General features: G+C 33.8%; 4 protein-coding genes across 4 annotated transcripts; 1 reads left to right on the forward strand and 3 right to left on the reverse strand.

Annotated features, from left to right (window-relative positions):
• Window positions 1-5: 5 nt before the first annotated feature.
• LOC140744956 (organic cation transporter protein) lies at window positions 6-2,323 on the reverse strand. Its single transcript, XM_073076686.1, has 3 exons — window positions 1,788-2,323; window positions 1,167-1,574; window positions 6-894 (listed from the first exon to the last, which is right to left on the reverse strand). The coding sequence occupies exons 1-3, from the start codon at window positions 2,102-2,104 to the stop codon at window positions 159-161; spliced, it is 1,461 nt and encodes a 486-aa protein (XP_072932787.1). The 5' UTR covers window positions 2,105-2,323; the 3' UTR covers window positions 6-158.
• A 2,458-nt stretch (window positions 2,324-4,781) lies between these two features.
• On the reverse strand, window positions 4,782-8,913 carry LOC140744954 (organic cation transporter protein). Its single transcript, XM_073076683.1, has 4 exons — window positions 8,690-8,913; window positions 6,149-6,509; window positions 5,639-6,046; window positions 4,782-5,548 (listed from the first exon to the last, which is right to left on the reverse strand). Exons 1-4 carry the CDS (start codon window positions 8,718-8,720, stop codon window positions 4,852-4,854), a joined length of 1,497 nt encoding a protein of 498 aa, XP_072932784.1. The 5' UTR covers window positions 8,721-8,913; the 3' UTR covers window positions 4,782-4,851.
• A 1,548-nt stretch (window positions 8,914-10,461) lies between these two features.
• On the reverse strand, window positions 10,462-17,301 carry Scm (Polycomb protein Scm). Its single transcript, XM_073076691.1, has 5 exons — window positions 16,044-17,301; window positions 15,127-15,424; window positions 14,816-15,034; window positions 13,536-13,793; window positions 10,462-12,962 (listed from the first exon to the last, which is right to left on the reverse strand). Exons 1-5 carry the CDS (start codon window positions 17,093-17,095, stop codon window positions 12,828-12,830), a joined length of 1,962 nt encoding a protein of 653 aa, XP_072932792.1. The 5' UTR covers window positions 17,096-17,301; the 3' UTR covers window positions 10,462-12,827.
• Window positions 17,302-17,787: 486 nt separating this feature from the next.
• Window positions 17,788-20,176, forward strand: AIMP1 (aaRS-interacting multifunctional protein 1). The gene is made up of 3 exons (XM_073076692.1): window positions 17,788-18,008; window positions 18,088-18,519; window positions 19,811-20,176. Exons 1-3 carry the CDS (start codon window positions 17,940-17,942, stop codon window positions 20,096-20,098), a joined length of 789 nt encoding a protein of 262 aa, XP_072932793.1. The 5' UTR covers window positions 17,788-17,939; the 3' UTR covers window positions 20,099-20,176.
• Window position 20,177: the final 1 nt, after the last annotated feature.

Here is a 20,177-nt window from a genome sequence, read left to right on the forward strand (position 1 = left end):
ATATAACTAAAATAATTCAGTAGTAAACAATAAGGAACGCATTGTTCTACACTATTTTTAATTATGCACTTACTTAATGAAGATTTACCTTTTGTTTACATTAGAAATAATTAAAATAATCAATTATATCTAGATTTTTTGTGAATAATCTAATAACTCTAAGTGACTTCCTGCATTTGCACATCGGCATTACGGCCCATAGACCTATCAGGTCTTTTTCCAAAAGCTTCACCTTCCTCAATGGTCATTAATAGTTCGCAATTTTTAGTCTCCGGCAATAATAAACATAATGCAGCAGCTATTAGTGGAAAAATACCAAAAGCAACAGGAGCGCACCACATTCCATACGGTCTAAAGCCCACCACAAATGGCGCAATCATTGCACCTAGCCGAGCCATCATCGAAGAAAAACCTATTGCAGCATTCCTCACTACGGTCGGAAACATTTCTGAACAGTATAAGTAAGCAACTACAAATACCATAAAGCTAAAGAAAATTCCCACGCATCCTACAATGATAGATCCCCGTCCTTCAGGCATAAGAGCTATCGAAAGGAGGCTTATACTGGCTAAAACATTTGAAGCCACTATCAAAGGTCTTCGTCGGGTCATCTTCATGAGTGGTATCACAGTCACACATGCGAGCAAACATACGCTGCCACTTGCAATTACGTTGACATAAATATCGCCAGTTAAGTGGCTTATGTAATGCGAAACGCCGTAGAAACAGTAGCTGCTCACAAGCCACGTAAAGGACATTACAATCATGTTCTTCCTCAAGTTTGGATTTCGAAAAAGGTCAATTATATTTCCTTTTTTCCTTCCTTTTTCGCTCACGTATTTTAATTGGTATAATTCCATTTGTTGTTGAATATTCTCGGTAGAAAGGTTGTTACTGTAAAAAATATTGTACTTAAGTTGGTACCTTAACGATATTTTATTATGTTTATATTTATAACCACTAATCAATTAGCTATTATTTATTTGGGGGACTGTATGTTCACCTGTTACATAAACATTAAGCAATTTGGACTTGAATTGGATGAAATTAAACATAATTTTGTCCATAGGAAGATAACAAAGATCATTTACGTAAAAGTACATTTTCAAACTTTAACATTATAAAAATTCGAAGAAAAAAATTAAACATCTACTTAAAACACTCACATTCTTGCAACGTTTTCAAGAAGTTTTGCCGCTTGAGCAGTTTTATTCATTACTAGTAACCATCTCGGGGATTCAGGTAGGATGCAAATGTAGAGGAACAGAAAGATATTTACCACAGATATACCCAATTGAAAATAAGAGTAATCCCTTATCAGATATCCAAAATAGCCCAAGAAAATATGACCTACAGTGAATGGTACATGAAATAGAGAAGACACGATATCTCTGTATATATTGCCAACATACTCCATGACAATAACAAAACCGACGACCATTATGCCACCCACGGAAGCACCCAAGATCATTCTGACTATGGTAAAACTCCAGAAATCAGGAAGGAACGATGTCATTATTCCCAAAAATATTTCCATTACCACCGCGACAATTAAGGCAGGGCGTCTTCCAAATCTGTTGATAAGGAAATAATTTAAATAGTTGCAACTTTTCCAGTAAAGGTAATACGGTATTTTTCCTTACGAAAAACCATTTATAATGCTGTTGATTACCTTATACAGAAAATAGTTTTCTGCATCATGTTATGATTTTTAACCTTTTCCGCAAGGAATTCATAAAGCAACAACTATGTATTATGTAAATAATCTAAAAACTGCAAGATCATACCTATCTGAAGCAACGCCAAACAATAAACTCCCACTCAGAACTCCAAATTGAAAAAGTGCTTGATTCAAGTCTTTTAACCATGAACGTCCGCATATAAGATTCCATTCCGTAACAATTGTCTTACTAAATGTTGTCATGTTATATACAGGCCGTTCGCAGCACTCATTGTTATTTGGACAAGTGAAAGAAACAGGTGGAGCTAAAAAAATTATCGCCATTTGATGAAAAGCAACTCCAAACTTACTCATAAATATTATAAAACACAACCACAAGTGGTATTTTCCGAAATTCCCCATAATAGAACTTATGAGCGGCATTATTAATTATTCAAAAAATTAAGAAAACAAATTATAATTCCTCAAACTTCGACATTACATTATTTTCACTTTATTTGATAGTTCAAAGCCTACTTGAAACTTTGATTTGGACTTGCTGCTACATTAAATTAAAGGTATGTTCTAATCATTTATAAAGATACTGTACCAGTGTATTATATGATTTACACAAGCTAACTTTGCGAGAACTTACCTACTTTAGAAAATTAATAAAATATATTTATATAGATGTATAACGAGTTTGGTATAATATATAATATATAAACGTTAGCCGCTATATTACAGATAACTCATAATAAACTATACACTATTTAATATATTTAAGTAATTAATTTCAAGACGTGGCATTCAGTTAGTATTTGTTTCAAGTTAGAGTTTAATTAAACTTATAGTTATGTATCTATTAGTTGCCGTGTAGGTGAGTAAAGAATTGCGCTATCATAACTTGAGTCAACATTCCACAGCAAAAATCACCACATCTTTACATAATATTAATATAGGAACTATAATATTTTTTATAATACCTTTATGCACCTTTTAATATCAAAAAGTACAAAATGAGAAAAATGCGTGCATTTAATTTGCATTTTTGACCAGTTTTGACCAGGGTGATGTCCAAGTTTGTGAATGTTGTAACATCAATATAATATTTTGTATTATCAACGTAAGTAAAAGGCTTTACCTTATCCCTCTTTTAAGTGGTATTGTGTTACAGCATAAAGTGTTTATTCTTGAAGATAAACACTTTTAAACGATATACATATATTATAAAAATGCAATTGCTGGATATTATTCGATGACCTATTTTTGCCCTGTCGTAAGTACACTTTTTTTGCAAAAAAAATGATATTTAATTTTGTAACACTTTGTAATAAAACTATAATAAATCCAGTGCATTCTGACTGGCTACTTTAATTGGTTATTGATCGATACTTGCTTCAATACGTTACGAAATGAACATTAACTTGACAACGGCTGTACAGCAGTTGCAGCTAGAAGTTGCTGTAAATTTATAGTCTGCTTACCTCCTTACTTTACGGTCCCTTTAGCCAAATTGATTGTGTTTTAATGAACGATGTGAATTTAGTTGTAAAATATCATGTTGTTTCTTTTGTATTAAATACGACTTTTTTAGTGCCGTAGTACATTACTTTCAACATCTTGATGCAAAAGCACCTGAGTATCCGCAGTAGTAACCCCAAACGAATTACTACATAACCCGAATTCTCACGTAAAAGGTCAGGAAGAAGTTTCGAAGTTTTTTCCTCGTAAACAAAAGATATACCTATAAGATATAATAAGAACCTACATATTATGAGAGACGTTACAACATCGGTGATTTTTTATGCAAACCAATTATGGTTTTATTTTATGGTCAACCATATTAAAATGTCGCTTAAATTGTAAACAATACTCGGTGTCAAAGGCCGGAGGAGGGCCGGTCATACGGCGCTGATACTGCTATCTGATGCAATATTACTATGTATATAAAATTAGTAGTAGGTATAACACTTGTGATAATGATATCTCAATACATTTATATTATGTGACAGTTTACCTTAATATAATTATACCTAAGTGCAATTATCTAAATTATAACACGTGCTATATTTACCTGTAGTACGGTACGTACTTACCTCTATTATAGATAGAATTCTATCACAAAAATTGTGTGTGTAAAAAAATAAACTGAGAAATATTGTTTTATTTGTTCGTGGTAAAGTTGCTTCTATTAAAGTTCCTAATATATTGGGGTCACAATTTATTATTTGTTATTTACTTGTTTTTCCTGTCTCTTACATTAATTATCTTTTACGTAAGTAAACAATGATAATGTGCCGTTTTAATTAATCATTATAATTGGTTGATGTATCTATCATATAACAGATTCATTAATAAGTATAATTGGCGAACATAAAACGTTGCGGTGCTGCAAAGCAAACGAGACCGAAACTATTTTTAGGGTTCCGTATCGAAAGGGTAAAAACGTGGGTAACCAGTAAAAAGTAGTAGGTATTTCCAGCATTTTTTGTACTATTTAACCGCAATATTAAGATATTTTAAATTTTCACAATGCATTTACTACTATGGCTGCCATAATTACAAAACAGACGAATATAAAAGGAATGGTGGTACGAAACCGAGTACGACTTCGATTTGTACTTGGCCACGACTCAAAATTTTGTGCTGCGATAGATTTTATTACGAAACCACAATTAAATTTGTTTTCAAAACAGGCTTTTATTTCACATTGATAAAAATATAGGATAATGCCAAACATCTTAGCCTATCTAGAAAACGATACAAACTTTATCTTCTTATCAATATTAATATAATGATGTAATCTTGCAGATCTTACATTTCTTTATCTAACCATTTCTCAACAACAACTAAAACGTAATACACCTACAGAAGTATGAGACGTTGTTATAGTATATAGATACATAATATAGAATTATAGACCTACAGAATTAATTTGATTTAATTGTCTGCTTGTCATGACATAGTAGGTACAGTATTGCAGTCCGATGAAGTTTCCCTGTAATAAAATAATCCTAGGTAATTTTTTTTTTTCATTTGCACAAAATCGAAACATTTAATATCGAAGACAACTTTTTTGAAGATTATAATTACGCGCATGGAAAATAAAATACGTAACAAAGTTCTAAAACAATATTTTATATCAACAATATTTACAAGCATTAGATATCAAAAATTACAAGAAATTATTACTTCTTATCATCTTTTTTTCGACCAAACTGTTCTCCTTCCTCAATAGTGGTCATTAATTCACAGCCTTTAGTTTCTGGCAATACAAATGTAACACCAGCTGCAATAAGGGGCAGAATTGCGAACCCCAATGGAGGCATCCAGACAGCTATATCTCCCATTTCTATAACGAAAGGAGCAATCATGGAACCCACTCTCGCCATCATAGATGAGAACCCTAATGCGGCGTTACGAACGACCGTAGGGAACATTTCAGTACAGTACAAATAAACAACTACGAACACAATAAAACTAGCAACTACGCCAACACTCGCGCAAACAACCGATCCCACACCTTCAGGCATAACGCACAACGCGAGTAAACAGACGGCACAAATAAAATTAAATACAATCACAATGGTCCTCCTGCCGATTAGTTTCATCAAAGGAATGGATAGAAACGTTCCCAAGAGAGTGACGCTAGCGCTTGCTGCCACATTCACGAATATGTTGCCGCTTAGCTGCCCCACATATTGTGAGACACCATAGAAACAATAGCTGCATGTTAACCAGTTGAACGACATGGCTAGTATATTCTTTCGCATATTTGGAGTGCGGAATAAATCTAAAATGTTTCCTTTTTTCAGCTTGCTCTTTTCTACAGATTCCTGGTACGCTTCAACATACGCTCTAATGTTCTCGGTGGGTCGCTTATTTCTGTAAAGAAAAAAATAATTGAAGATCTCTCAAGGTGTCGTTTAATAAAATTATTTCTTATTATACACTTGCAATAGAAATCAATCTTACACTTTAGCAACACGCTCTAAAACGTGAATCGCTTCATCGGTCCGCTTCACAGCAATTAACCATCTTGGTGTTTCCGGTACGAGGAAGAAGTATGACAGCAACAGAATCGGAGGTATTGAAATTGAGAGTTGGAACTGCGAATAGTTTCTAAAGAAATATCCAAAAACAGGCAATGACATGTGCCCTAAATTAAATGGAGATTGGTACAGCGCTGACACAACATCTCTGTATTGAGTTCCAACAAATTCCATAACTATGACAAATCCTATAACCATGGTACCCCCAACGGACATTCCGACCAAAAATCGGATAAATGTGAATGACCAGTAATCCGGCATGTGAGCAGCTGCTACTCCCATCGTAACTTGCAATACCACCGCTACGAGTAATGGTTTTTTTCTCCCGTATCTAAAAATTAAGATTATTAACTATAATCGTTTCAAGGTAGTAGTTAACATTAAAAATTAACACATCACGTAAAGTGGTAATGTAGTGTAATGTAGATAGTACCTGTCAGAGGCCATTCCGAATATAACGCTGCCGAGCAGAGTTCCCAATTGAAATAATGTTTGTGTAAAACTAGTTAACCATTTTCTGTCACATATCAAGTCCCATTCTGTGACTATAGTTGACGTAAATATGGAGGTATTGTACTGTGGATTAGGACACGGGCATATCGCCTTTTCTAAGCCTGGACAAGTGTAGTCTACTTTAGGGGCTAAGAAAATTATGGCCATTTGGTGAAACGCCACAGGAAATTTGCTTAAAAAAATAAGGAGACATAGACATAATTGATATCGACCGAATCCACCAGTCACTTTTTGAATGAAATCTTGGTTTGGAGTAGATACTGGGCCAGTGGGTTTTGTACCTGAAAGGAAAAAGTACTTCTATAGATAAATAACCATTTAGACATAAGTACAAGCAATGCTAGAAATTTAACAATCTATTGTTATTTTAATACACCTTGTCCAATAAATCTTCTATCTGCCATAACATACTTTTATTATTTTCCTACATAATCAACATGTGTGGTACCTACGTGTCTTCTTATCTTCCCATATTGTTAGGATCACAAAAAATAGATACCTATTATCAGTATATTTTCAAGTAAACAGTTTATTTATCCAGATTAATTATTGATCGTAGCAAAAAAATTAAAACTGGTATTTGTTAACTTAAAAATAAAACCATATAAATTTATATTTAATGCAAGTTTCTAGGAGTACTTATTTAGAGATTTTTCTGTTCTGACTAATTACGGCGATAACGACTTAACGAGCGCTAACGATGAGGATTTCATTGCTAAATATGAACAATGAAATTCTGGGTCAAAAAAATATTCATTACTTCTTTACTAATGAATTATACAGATATAGAAAATACGATTATTATAATTAATTATAATATATCGAACTTACAATAAATAGACATTCCGGCCCGTCCCTGACACGACCTTATTTATATAAAATAATAATTAGAGTTGCGTAGCGAAAAAAATGTAAGTTTATGAGTTATACCTACTGATGTCTGGTGACCTGGGGTGTACCTACCCTTATAATATTTAATTTGCTTAGGTATTTGTAGTTACGTTACGATAACACAAGAATAGGCCTTAAAATTTTTGTCCCTGCAAGTTCATCCCGAAAACTATTGCCTACAGATTTTGATGAGATTTCTACTGAAAGATAAAAAAAAATTCAGAGATGACACAAAGCTAATCAAATATTCATATCTTAACATCAAACATATTAATAGGCACATCAATAACCTGCGTTATGTGTTAAGTGCCATAGTATGGTCCTTGAATGTGCATGATATTTTGGTAAGTACATAAGTACACCTAAAATATGTATATATCTGCTTATTCACTTATCACTTAATAGTTTGTTTGTACGGGATGATGTGTTCGCCCAGCGAAAAAATCCCACTTTAAATTAAAAATAAAAAAAAAAAGAAAAAAACTTATCACATGGTTATGAAAGATTAACTTCAAACTTCAACTGTATCTACTTAGATACAAACATATTTAAATTATTATAGGTTAAATTTCGTATAAGGTAGGTATATAAAATAACCATGAACGCCGTCTGTTTATCATCACGAGCGGTCAATTTTTAAAGTTTAGGTATTTATCAAATGCAGAATTGAATAAAAATGGAATTTTATTATTTGGTGGGTCTTTCTCAGAAAAACCTGCACCTGCGAATGAACTTTTTACCTATCGCATTAATTATTATTATCTATTCAAACATAAAATATGTACTATGTCTTTATTTTGAATTACATGTTATGAAATTTTATTTAGGTACTATTCTTTTCGGTATAGCAAGTATTTTGACCTCATAACCATGACTTTACGATACTTGACCAAGTATCTTAAACTAGGAACAAACTATTAAACGAATAAATTAAAAATGGAACTAAGTTTAACCAGAAAATAAAAATTGGTTTAACTCTGAATATAGGTACCTCCATAAGAATTATTTATGTTATTTACGTTGAAAAAGGTGGGAACTAACCAACTAAATATTATTTACCAAAAAAACATCATTTGTGACATATCAACATCGTGGAGAAAGTAAAGTAACACTTAGGTAATATAGGTACAGAGAAATAATATTACAAAGAAATATTTGTGATCATAAATTACTTAGCACGAAATCGAATTGAGTAATCGTATAGAATTGAAAACGTGTAATAAATTTGTGATGAAAACAACGTTGTTAATAAAGAGAAGGGTAAATCTTACTTCTATAAACATAACTTCTACTATATAGTAAAAGTAAAATATGTAGATTAATGTATTTAACTAGTCTTGTACCTACCTACTATCATAAATTAAAAAATAAGTTCTTGTCTTTTACAAAAATAATTTGAATCATAAAATATTTAATTTAATTTCTAGGTCAAACCTGCGACAAAAAATACACCTTATCCTTGGTTAGTGTCACAGCTTGCACGCCAAGGTCCACAACCTCAGTATTTGCAATATCGGGGCCATTAAACTGGACAAACGCTTGCACTTTCACTAAATATTTAAATACATACCATTGCTCTCTTTGTGGTCCTGCATCTCCATTATATGGAATTCTTGGTGTGAACCACTGGCAAAATATCACACGCGCCTATTTCACATCGAAATACAGAGATAGCGGGCCCTCTGACTCTGACTAACGACGAGAGACTGGCTAGCGATCTCACAATTGTTATTGTATTATGGTGCTGCGCCCGCGCATCCACGCCTCTCTCTGAACACTGCCGCTATAGTGGCTATAGTAATTCACGGAACGTGATGAAGTGACACAAAAATGACGGCTTGAGAGTATATTTTGTCGTCAATGATGAGATAAAATGGAATCTGACAAGAGTTTTGTCAGTTTCCATTTTATTGTCTCTTGTCCAAACTTATCTCGAAATGCTTTATCAACTGACTTGTGAAATAAATACATGTATTATTTTTGTAGTACCCATGAATATACGGTTTGCGACTACATTTTTGGTATTTACAGTAGTCTAACGATTTAAAATTTACATATTAACGTTATAATAATGTTTTATCTACGCTACGCTATTATCATATTAGAAGAAAGAAGAAGAATATTAACACCACCGGGAGATACATAGAGAACACCTACATGTTCAAATTGTAAAGTCGAGCCCCAAAATTATCATGCTACTTGCCTACCCATATAATTCATTGTCTGCCTAAGAATTAAGTAGGTACCTGACCCAGTTTACTTAGTAATCGCATATCTTCTGCATGGATTTAAGTCACGTCAAGTAGTCTCAATTAATATTTTCATATTTATATATTATATGTATTAAATATTATAATTATGAATATTTCACATGTAAATAGGAACTTGGACAAATTACGAGATCATATCTAATGGGTACCTACAAATTCCCGCAATTTATAAGTCACTTTAAAACGCAGATATTAAAAAACTGTATATTTATTCCACCTCTATAAGTTTTCATAAGTGAGGAAAGTGATACAAATTTTCGTTATATGTATTGCGTAGGTAATTAGGAAGATTTGAAAAAACTTTGCCAAAATGTAGGTACTCATACTACTTTATATCAACTGTCCCACTTTACTATTTTAGCGTGTTATATAATTTTACACAGAACATCCTGTTTGCACATTAGTTTATTTCAAACTTAGTTAAACGGTCACCGGAAACAGTTGTTAAAAAGATACTTTACTAATCTATCAAATATACGAACGCCTAATGATATGATAGCGGCAACTTTGACAAACAAAATTCATTATATTCATAATATATAAACATCTAATGAAGGTCTTTATGATTTTACAATGAAATGAAATTTTCGGAGTTATTGTCGAATACCTAGGGTGACTTTACGCCAAAGAAGAACAAGATAGCTAAACAACCAGATAAGTAGCTTGAAAGCTATATATATCCATTCACTATATATAACCTGGGATCAATATCAATGAGTACATTTATTTAGGCCAAACCCTAAGGCTCGGCAAGAATAACTTCAATCGCGAAATCGATAGACGCATGCAGTCGGGCTGGATAGCATTTCGCAAGTTTCGTTAAGTCTTCCACCACAATGCCTAAAGTTTAGAAGCTGTAGAACACGCTATGCTTGGTGTCTCTTTGAGCTATCCGTAAGTAGACCTAAGAAATACTATCGCTACTGTTGAATCACACTCTTGTCTTAATTTGGAGTTCGCAGGTTGACACATAAATCTTGTAAAAAATCGTGTAAAAAAATAAAAATGTATTATATAAAATTTTGGTATATTTATTTTGAACTTAAGATTAATTCAACAATAAAAAACGAAATTGCAATATTCGAATTTTATTAAATTATACACATTTGCTTCCAATTATTTGCCTATGTACATAAAATTATTATAAATTCTACCGTAATAAAATAATAAATTTTGCAATGTGAAGTTTATCCATTGTCTATAATATTATTATATACATTATCGCACGTAAATATATACTCTATGGAAAACAACTGTCACGGATACATAATGCATTATTGATAAATACATTACATAATAATATTTTATATCTATGCCGCTTTATTACCACACATTACTATAACAATGCACTTATAGAACTGTATGTGACATAGAAGTTATAATATTGTAAAAGAAACATTAAGACTGGCAAAACATAAGAGTCTCCATTACTTCAAAAAACTCAACACAGTAGTTGTCAACCTTAAGCCTGGGGAAATATGAAAAGCGAAATAATATAATGTAAACCAACTAAAAATAAATATTTACACCAACAACTCCACAATGTTGTAAACCTTCTACTCATAATAGTATGTCATGAATAAACTTAAAATAATACCTTAGTATTAACTCAACATAATTTTAATATTATCAATCATTTATCACCATAACATATTTATAACATTAAAATATCACATTATGAAATGTTTAAACATTACAATAACCGTTGAAAATGGCAAATTATAATTATATCTAAGAAAATCATTATACATCATTCAATTATTCAAATCGACAATTATACACACAAAAAGACATCAGAGGAACATTATTAATAATACAATCATGGTGACTGATTAAGTAAGAATCTAAATAACTTTCCATCGCTAATGTACTCTCGTTCATTAGAAATCACATCCTTGCAATTAGTTTAAAATTTGTTGAAATAGAAAATTACAAATACACCCCTACATATCTGGTTATTAGTTTTGAGTTGATACAGTTAGATAGATATACAAAAAAAATAGATAGATATATAAAAAATATTACCAAGTACTAGTCTTTATTTAACATAAAAGCACAGGATTACATCAGAAAATCGCAGTTGTATTGTTAACATTATTCTCTCCCAACTAAATGCTAAAAATGTAATTTCTACTTCAAGCTTCAGTGATATGGAGGTAGACATTAGGTTTTGTGTTACATACGATTATAGTTCTGGTTTGCTGCATTTTACTCACTAACAAGGCTTTTTTAACAGTCAATGAATTTAAAAAAATTAAATAAACACTATTTCATTAAAATATTACTTCTCGACGTTTGACAAACTCTCAAATAGTTATTAATAAACATTAAAATATACACAAGCATTTATTATCTACATGATCCGAATGAATGTGTTTAAGTACTCCTAAATATTGAAAGGCACTAAGACCCTAGTCTACTATAGAATTTCTGTACAGGGGATTAGATGTTTCTTTACATACGCGTCAACACAGTTTCCACCGAAGAATCTCATCCATCGACGAAGTCTACTTCGATAAAGCAAATATGTGTAAATAGATGTGTAGAAACTGTATGGACGATTGTACTATAACCATAATAAACCATTTTCTACTATGCAATAGTTTGACGTACGACTAGCCAATATTTTATTTATTTATATACAATCAAAGTAACTAAAATTGTTAAGCCGAAAAATATCTGTTTTTATTATTATTTGATAGGATTCAACATGAGCACTAACTACATTAAATGCAACTTCACTCATTCAAAAATATATAATACATGACTCAAAAATTTTATGAAGTCCTAACTTAAAGTAAGAAGTTTAAGTGTAACACATATATAGCTAACAAATAGCTTACCTTTGTATTGTAGTGTAGCTTATGTTCGTGTGCAGTGTATATGGGAAGTGATGGCCACCATCACACCTATTCCTTCCTAATAACAGCACTGCTGTGTTCTGGTTTCAAAAGTGAGGTTAAAATAAACACACAATGGGTCATTCAAACTTAGTCCCCAAAGGCAGCAACCCAACAGTAAACAACCTCAGATAAAACTTAAATCATATCTGAGTTTGATTACACATCCATGAGAGGCAGGCGCCAGTCTCTATTCTTAGACTGCATAACTCATTTACTACTTCTAACATTATTAAAAATATATATTATTATACTATAGGGTTCTCAGGGTTGGGATAAATCCCATTTGTTAAATTACTGCAACTTGTTGATGTCCAATAAAATTCAAAATAAATAAATCATATTAATTTTTCAATATAATGAGTCCTCGAGATTCAAGTGTATGCATTCAGTCATAAAAACTGTAACCACAAATCAATGCTATTCATGTATATTCAAAATGCATTAGAATACTTTGAATCATATGCAACATACTACAATAAACGAAACTTACAGTTTCAAGACTCCAAGAGCAAACTATGATAATATTATACAATGTTTATGTGCTATAATGTCGGCGATTTTTTAATTTTGTTACCAAATTGCAGATTTTCAAAGCTGGACCTAGCTTTAGGCCCATGTACTTCATCATCATGTCAGAGTTCAGCAACAGCAATGCTTTACCATCTATTTCCTGTAAACAAAACAAACAATTATTTTAGAAACCACATATTCAATTAAAAATAAACTGCAAGTGAAGTAAATATTTATATTACTTGTCCCAATTTATTAAGTTTTTTTTAAGTAATTTAAGTGATACAGTCAAGTTTACACTCATAGCAAAACTTTCAATGGGAGTTAGCACAACATGCCAAGCGGCGTACGCGGTTGTCCAATTTGTTCACAGTATAACATACAGTACATTTTTGGGTAACTTAGCTAATGCAATCCATGGAAGTCATAAATCAACTTGAAACTGCATGGGAAATCTACCTTTATCATTTAAAGTCTATTTGCTATATGTTCTATGATTTTATTCTATTAGCAAACATTGATAACCCTATCCTAACCTTTTAACACAACAAATAGTACAATAAATAGTAGAACAGAAGGGAATTTAGTTCAAAAATTGTAAAGTAGGTACATTAAATGCGCGGCCATGCGGCAGTGCTTAACACTGCTGTTGAGGAGGCAGAAATAGGTGTGGCGGTGGTGCCGCCGGAGTCGAACCACAAGGGGTTCTACCACCTTCCTATCATATACTAACATGTTTCCGGAAGAGGTCCGCGTGTGCGGCGAGCGCCTGATCCGCGGCGGCGATGAACCCGATGACGTCCTCGACGGACCAGTCGGCGGGCGGCACGCAGGACGAGGGCGGCGGCGGCGCGCCCGTCGTGGACGAGGCCGGCTCCGCGCGCTCGGGCGACACGCGCGCCAGCTTGCCGCCCGCGCCCGAGCCCGCGCCCGCCGCCGCCGCGCACTCCGCTGCACCGGTCCCATTTACACCGCCCTCGCTGCCACTTTCCTGCAAATAAAAAGTTATCTAATTAAGTGATCTTTGTTGCTGACATACTGCTTCTTTGCAAGAAGAATGGCACAAATCAAGATTCATTTTTCTGTTAAAGATACAATTTAATCCCAAGTATTTCTTATTTTAAGACATCCTAACAGTGGTTATATACATAACTACTTATAATTGTATTATCATTTTTTTAATTCTCATTTAAATAAAAGATTTCGCCTCAAAAACATTGTTTAATTTTAAACTAGCTCCCCTGGAAAATTGCCTTTTACTTGTGCCATTATTCTTGCAAAGAAACAATATAACAAATATCTATCATTATCACCAATAACCCATTACCATCCCATTGCTGGCAAGAAAAGTGGTTTATACATAGTGGACCCACGTTCCCAAGTGTGGGTTGACAGATTACATAAAATGGAAATAAAATAAACTGAGATTAAATCTTCATCAATAAACTTTCACCACCTTCCCCCTAACCATGGACTAAGGGTTCGTACACAAAACTGCGATGCGACGTCGCATCGCAAAAATCTGCGAGCTCCCTCGACGCATCGCAAGAACTTGCGAATTGATTCGCATCGCACAGTGGTTGTTGTTGTTGGTCACCCTGAGAGACGCTACGCCGCACGATATCGCATCGCAGCAATTCGCATCGCAATTTTCTGCGTTGCGAATTCGCATCGCGTCGCATCGCAGTTTTGTGTTCGAGCCCAAAGATGAAACACCAAAAATAAATAAATTTCTTTAGCAAAAGAAGAAGTGTTCATTGTACGTGGATGACGTTCTGGTGCATTATATGTGGCAATGCATTTTATTGACATTGATTAAATAATATACAAGGACTACAGAATTTTAAAAATATGCTTAAATTCATATGATTTATATGTTAGCAGCATATAAACCCAATAGCAATAAACTTTATAGTCACTTGGGATCTGTGATAGATGAGTAGTTATAAAATCTAAGATAAAATGTCTTATTTAATGATGATAAGTCAAATAACACACTATTTTAATACTTACACTCTTTGGCCTCTTCACAGGTGCCACTGAAGTAACCGAGTTAGAAGTTGACTCTCCACAGAGGGTACAAGGCCGGCCAGCAGCCTCTCCTGTGTCTATCTCTATCATGCCAACACAACACCCCACTCCAACACAAACTAATTTGAGCCAATTTTTCAATTCATCACTTGTCAACTCAGAGGGTACCTTTACTGAATAATTCTTGCTACCTGTGGAAACCTAAAAAGGCAAATCACAATTATTATAAATTCATAAAGTTATTTAACTTAAAAAATAAATAAAGGATATTATCATTAGTCATGGTTTCATACCTGTACATTATTTATATTAGAGTAGCTACTGGAAGCTGTCAGTATCGCTCTAGTGAGCCTTGGTGGGTCAGGGTGAACACTCAATAGTTCCTTTGTAAGGGCCTCTGCTGCTCCCGATGGGCCCAGTCCCATTACAGTACTTGGCAATGAAGTACTTCCCCCTGAACAACTACTGCGAATACGCAAACGGACATTCACTGCTGGTGTTGGAGTTGATGGGTTGTTAGAGTTGCCAGACCCAGTCGAGCCACACTCTGGCAATGTGGGATTAGGTATCCCACTAGGACGTAACTTAAACCTGAAAAATACAAAAGCTATAAGATTGTTGTAAAATATGGTTACTACAAAAATGTTGGAAATATTTTTGATAAACTCATTTTAAGGATTGACATACCTCTTCCCTAAACATATTTTCTACCAGACAGATATCTAAATTAATAAATCATCAAACTAATCACAGTCAGAACACTTTCTTTTATGATATAGATCTAACAAACAAGCATGTAGTCCACCTAAAGGTAAGCCTCTGCCATCCATATATGTTTATAATCAACCTCGGATTACATTGGAGACCTGAGACTAGCCAAAGATGCTTTGCTGGACCAGAGGACAAGTGTAAGTTGGAATGCCTATTTCTATGCCTTTCCCATAGGGCACTTCATCTTTAAAGTTTTCATGATGCAATATTATACTAAAACCCTACATGTGAATCATCTATTATTTAAGGTTTTAAATTACAACCTTCCTTCTATAAGTATTGTTTCTCATTAACAAATACTAGAGACTTCTTATCTGAATAACCTATGCACAAACAATGCTTTAATACTAAATCAATAATATAATAAAATTTCAAGATAATTATAGTGCAGAATGTATAACGTGAATATTAAATTATTAATTGTATAAGTAAAACCTACCTAGAAGGTGCTGTGGCACTCTTTTGTCCTGGAGGCTGCAGTGGATGACCAGCCCTGGCACACCACCCAACCGGAAATATGTCTCTTGAATCATATTTGCACCAATAGTCAAATGCACCCCTCCAACCATCGAATGTCACATGTATTGTATCATTTTTTACAGCTCCCACGGTAGCACAGCATATAAGCTGTGGATTCTTTTTATCAACTGCTTCTAATTTTTGACCCACTACAAATAAATTTGCTTTAGGAGTCTCTGGCTCTGGCTGAAATACCTTCGTGGGCGCCATCTCAGCCCCATTTAGAGTCTTCAATAAAAACATTGGCCAGCTGCTTGCATTCATACGAAAACCGAGCGGCGGTTGCAGCATACCATCGTTTCTTTCACAATGACCGATTGTGTGAATGTCAGCGGCATCCACAAGCCTCCAAAAATCATTTTTATTATCACTACCGTCAAGCCTCAACCGGAGCCGCGGTCCCAAAACACCTACGACAGTCGCTATACAAGTAGAAGTCAGGTTGCGAGGATCTAATGCCTCCAATTTCATATCCACTTTGAAATCGTTCACGGGTGGCACTGGCGCTTGCTTGAAACACTCCTGCGGTGCTGCGGCACTATTTGTTTCCTTCATATATTCATTCCAGTCGAAAGACTGATAGATATCGTAATACGAACCAGTCGAATTATTATTTGAATGATTTTCTGAGCCGTTTGCTCCGTTGCCAGACTGCGGTGACGACGTTCGCTTTTCATTTTTCTTTTGATATTTATTCAGGCAATATGTAGAGCAAAAATTTTTGCTGCTCGACGGCGCATTACCTCGAATAACATTGTCACAATTGAGACAAGCACCTTTGCTATAGGCCTGTCTGAATTCTGAAAGGCACGTTTCAGAACAGAATTCCTTTTTCCCATTTTCCGTGGGCAATACATATTTTAGCGGAGTTTTACTTTCAGCGCACCATGTACAGGTGCGTTTCGGTGGTCTACCAGGTCCACGTATTTTGCCGGGAGCATGCCCCGACGAGCCGACAGTGTTGTTTGACATTGTTTTTTTCAGCTACGTCTAGCACATTATTGTAAAATAATTTATCTAACACTTTTTCCAGAAATTACATTGTATTAAAATTGACTTATTAATGACGTAAGTTTTAAAAAACTCAATTAATTTTTGCGCAAACATAAACAACGTCAGAATATCTATTTATGACGCCATTCCAACGGCCATGTTAGTTTTATTTTTTACTTTCTTTTCTTTTCTGTACTTATTTCAGTGCTGCCAGTTTTGAATAACAGATAAAGCAAAATAACATAAGGTTTTAAAAGGGTTTGTTTACTTTGCTATAACTATCGAGTCGAACAAGTGTACTGTGCAGTTATTTTTATTGTTTATCTATAAAACTAAATTGCGATTTGCGTAGATACAATTTATTTCCAAATAATGTTAATATGTTTGTATTAACTTATTAATAATTATTTGCTATCATTTGCTATTTGAAATTGATATTGTAGTACGTAGGATTTTCCGCTAACTCATTTGTGTTGTTTTAATATTTTCGATATTCATCATATTTCGATTTGTTTCGAGATGGTAAAATAGTAAAATAGTAATATCACATCGGCATTCGGTAAAAGTGCAATATCGATAAAAAATATCAATATTTATAGGCTCAATATTATCGTAATTTCGTTTCGATAGATTGACATCCCTCATCATGACATACATCACTTATGAATGACACTCACAATTACATTACATCAGTCAAGTGTCAATTGCAATTTGTGTCTTGTATTCAAGGTTAATAATTATCGCCACGTTTCAATTTTAAATTTGTATGCCAAAAACTTAATCATTTGATATTTGTTTGTTTTGCTAACGTATCGTGAAAAGTATGTCGCAAGAAACAATGTTGAATAAGGCCGAAACTGCAGAGAAGCGTTTGGCCGAATTGAAAGCTAAGGTTAGGTTATATCGGCGTCTACAATAACGTGTTAGCGGTTATTTATGTGAAATGGCTAATAAACAATTATAATTTTCAGCTAGAAGAAATACGGAAATTTAAAATTGAAGAGAAAATAAAAGAGCTGACTGAAGAGAATGCAACACTCGTTATTCAGGTCGAGAAAGCTAAAAAAGAATTGATAGAATTGGAGAATCTTCATGGCAAGAAACAGTACGGTAAAAATGACAAACAAATTTCGCTCAAAAAGGAAAAAAAAGATTCAAAGAAGAAAGATAAACAGCCTGCCGCTGAATCGCATGAAATTATTGATATTCGGAAATTGGACCTCAGGATTGGGAAAGTAATAGATATCGACAAACACCCTGATGCCGACACTTTGTATGTTCAACAAATTGATTGTGGGGAACCAGAAGCTCGCACGGTGGTCTCAGGTCTTGTCAACCACGTCCCCATAGATCAGATGCGCGGCAGGCTTGTCATGGTTCTGTGTAATTTAAAACCAGTGAAGGTAAAGTATTGTTATATCAACTTTATTCTCTGTAATTCCTTAAAAAATGTACTGGTTTTAATGTACTTTATTCATTCATTCAGAGTAAGCTTGTGGACTGTTGTTATAGACTCAACTCAATTTTTGATTGTTTGGTCACTAGGGATCAAAGAACCTATACTTCATTATATACGTCTTTGTTATTAATAATTTATCATCACTATTGCCTGCAGCCAACCAACAGCAGTATGGTTGTCATACTAAGAGTTCTCTATACATTTGTCTTTGTCGGAAAAGTATGTGAAGTTTACCAAACATAACTAGACTTATTGTGGACTATGGACTAAATACCCATTTTGATAAAAGACCTGTGAGTAGTTGTCTAATATCAAGACTAATGCAACCTGGCATATTAAATGTATAAAAGGGTCTATTAACAAGGCTAGAATGGAGCCGCAGTATGATTGGAGTGATAAACTTAAACTATCTATTTTTGAACAAGTTGATAAACTGAGCACTTCATATAATCAGATAATGTTCACATTTTACCTGCATGCAAGGATCCTTTGTTGCATGGTGAAAAATATCTATACAATGTTATACACTTATGTGATGACTCAGGCTTTTCACAAGCCAATGTATCTCAATTGTTTTATAGTTTACAGAATATCTTAAAGGGCCATTTATATTTCGGGTTCTTTACCTGAAGGGTAAAAACAACCCTATTATTAAGACTGCTATTTGTCTATGACAGGGCTCTACCTTTAGGACTGTAATAGACACCAGAATTTTTTTTAGTGTATATGTATTACTATAGCCTATAGAAATCTAACAATAAAAACAAAAGAAAATTAAAAATAAAGGCTGGGCCCCTGCACAAAAAAACAGTATTTTCTAGTTTATCTATTAAACAGTAATAGGGAGTTTCCCAATTGCACATACTCATGTTTACTATAACTATAGTTTAGCATGCTTTGTATTGATGAGTCATTTTATCACATATCATTCATGCCTAATACCATCTGTAACATCTTGGTTGTATTGCATCATATTCATAAGAAATAACTTACTCTCACTCTACTAGATGGCATTGCTCAACTGTTTCTTAATGGTTCCATATTTTTTGTTAAATATTTCTTGAGTGTGGAACCGTCTGTGTGCGTTCAACTCACATTTGGCTATTTATTTCAATGGTGATTACCCTTAATGCCGCTTTAATTTTAGTAAACTATAGGTTTCTCTTAAGATTGTTTTTATATTACTAAGTGCCTAGTTGTTTATCTTTTTAGTATCACTTTCAATTCGGTTTCAGATGCGTGGGATAACCTCGGAAGGAATGATAATGTGTGCCTCATCACCAGATAAAGTAGAGGTTCTCATTCCCCCAAATGGAGCAGTCCCTGGTGACCTGGTGCAGTGTGATGGCTATCCTCGAGATCCCGATGCTCAGTTGAATCCGAAGAAAAAGGTTTTTGAAACCTGTGCTCCAGATTTGAAAACAAATCATGCAAAAGTTGCCTGTTACAAAGATAGTCCGCTGGTCGTGAAAGGAAAGGGCGCAGTTGTAGCAGAAACATTAATCGGTGTCAGTGTTAAATAAAAACTAATAAGACTTATTACAATTCTGAGAATTGTCACTTTTTCGAAATATTATTGTAAATAAATATTTTACAAACAAT

The sequence above is a fragment of the Epargyreus clarus genome, unplaced genomic scaffold (assembly GCF_041222505.1).
Source record: "Epargyreus clarus isolate Ecla_fem2 unplaced genomic scaffold, WU_Ecla_fem_2.2 ptg000009l, whole genome shotgun sequence".
Lineage (NCBI taxonomy): Eukaryota > Metazoa > Arthropoda > Insecta > Lepidoptera > Hesperiidae > Epargyreus > Epargyreus clarus.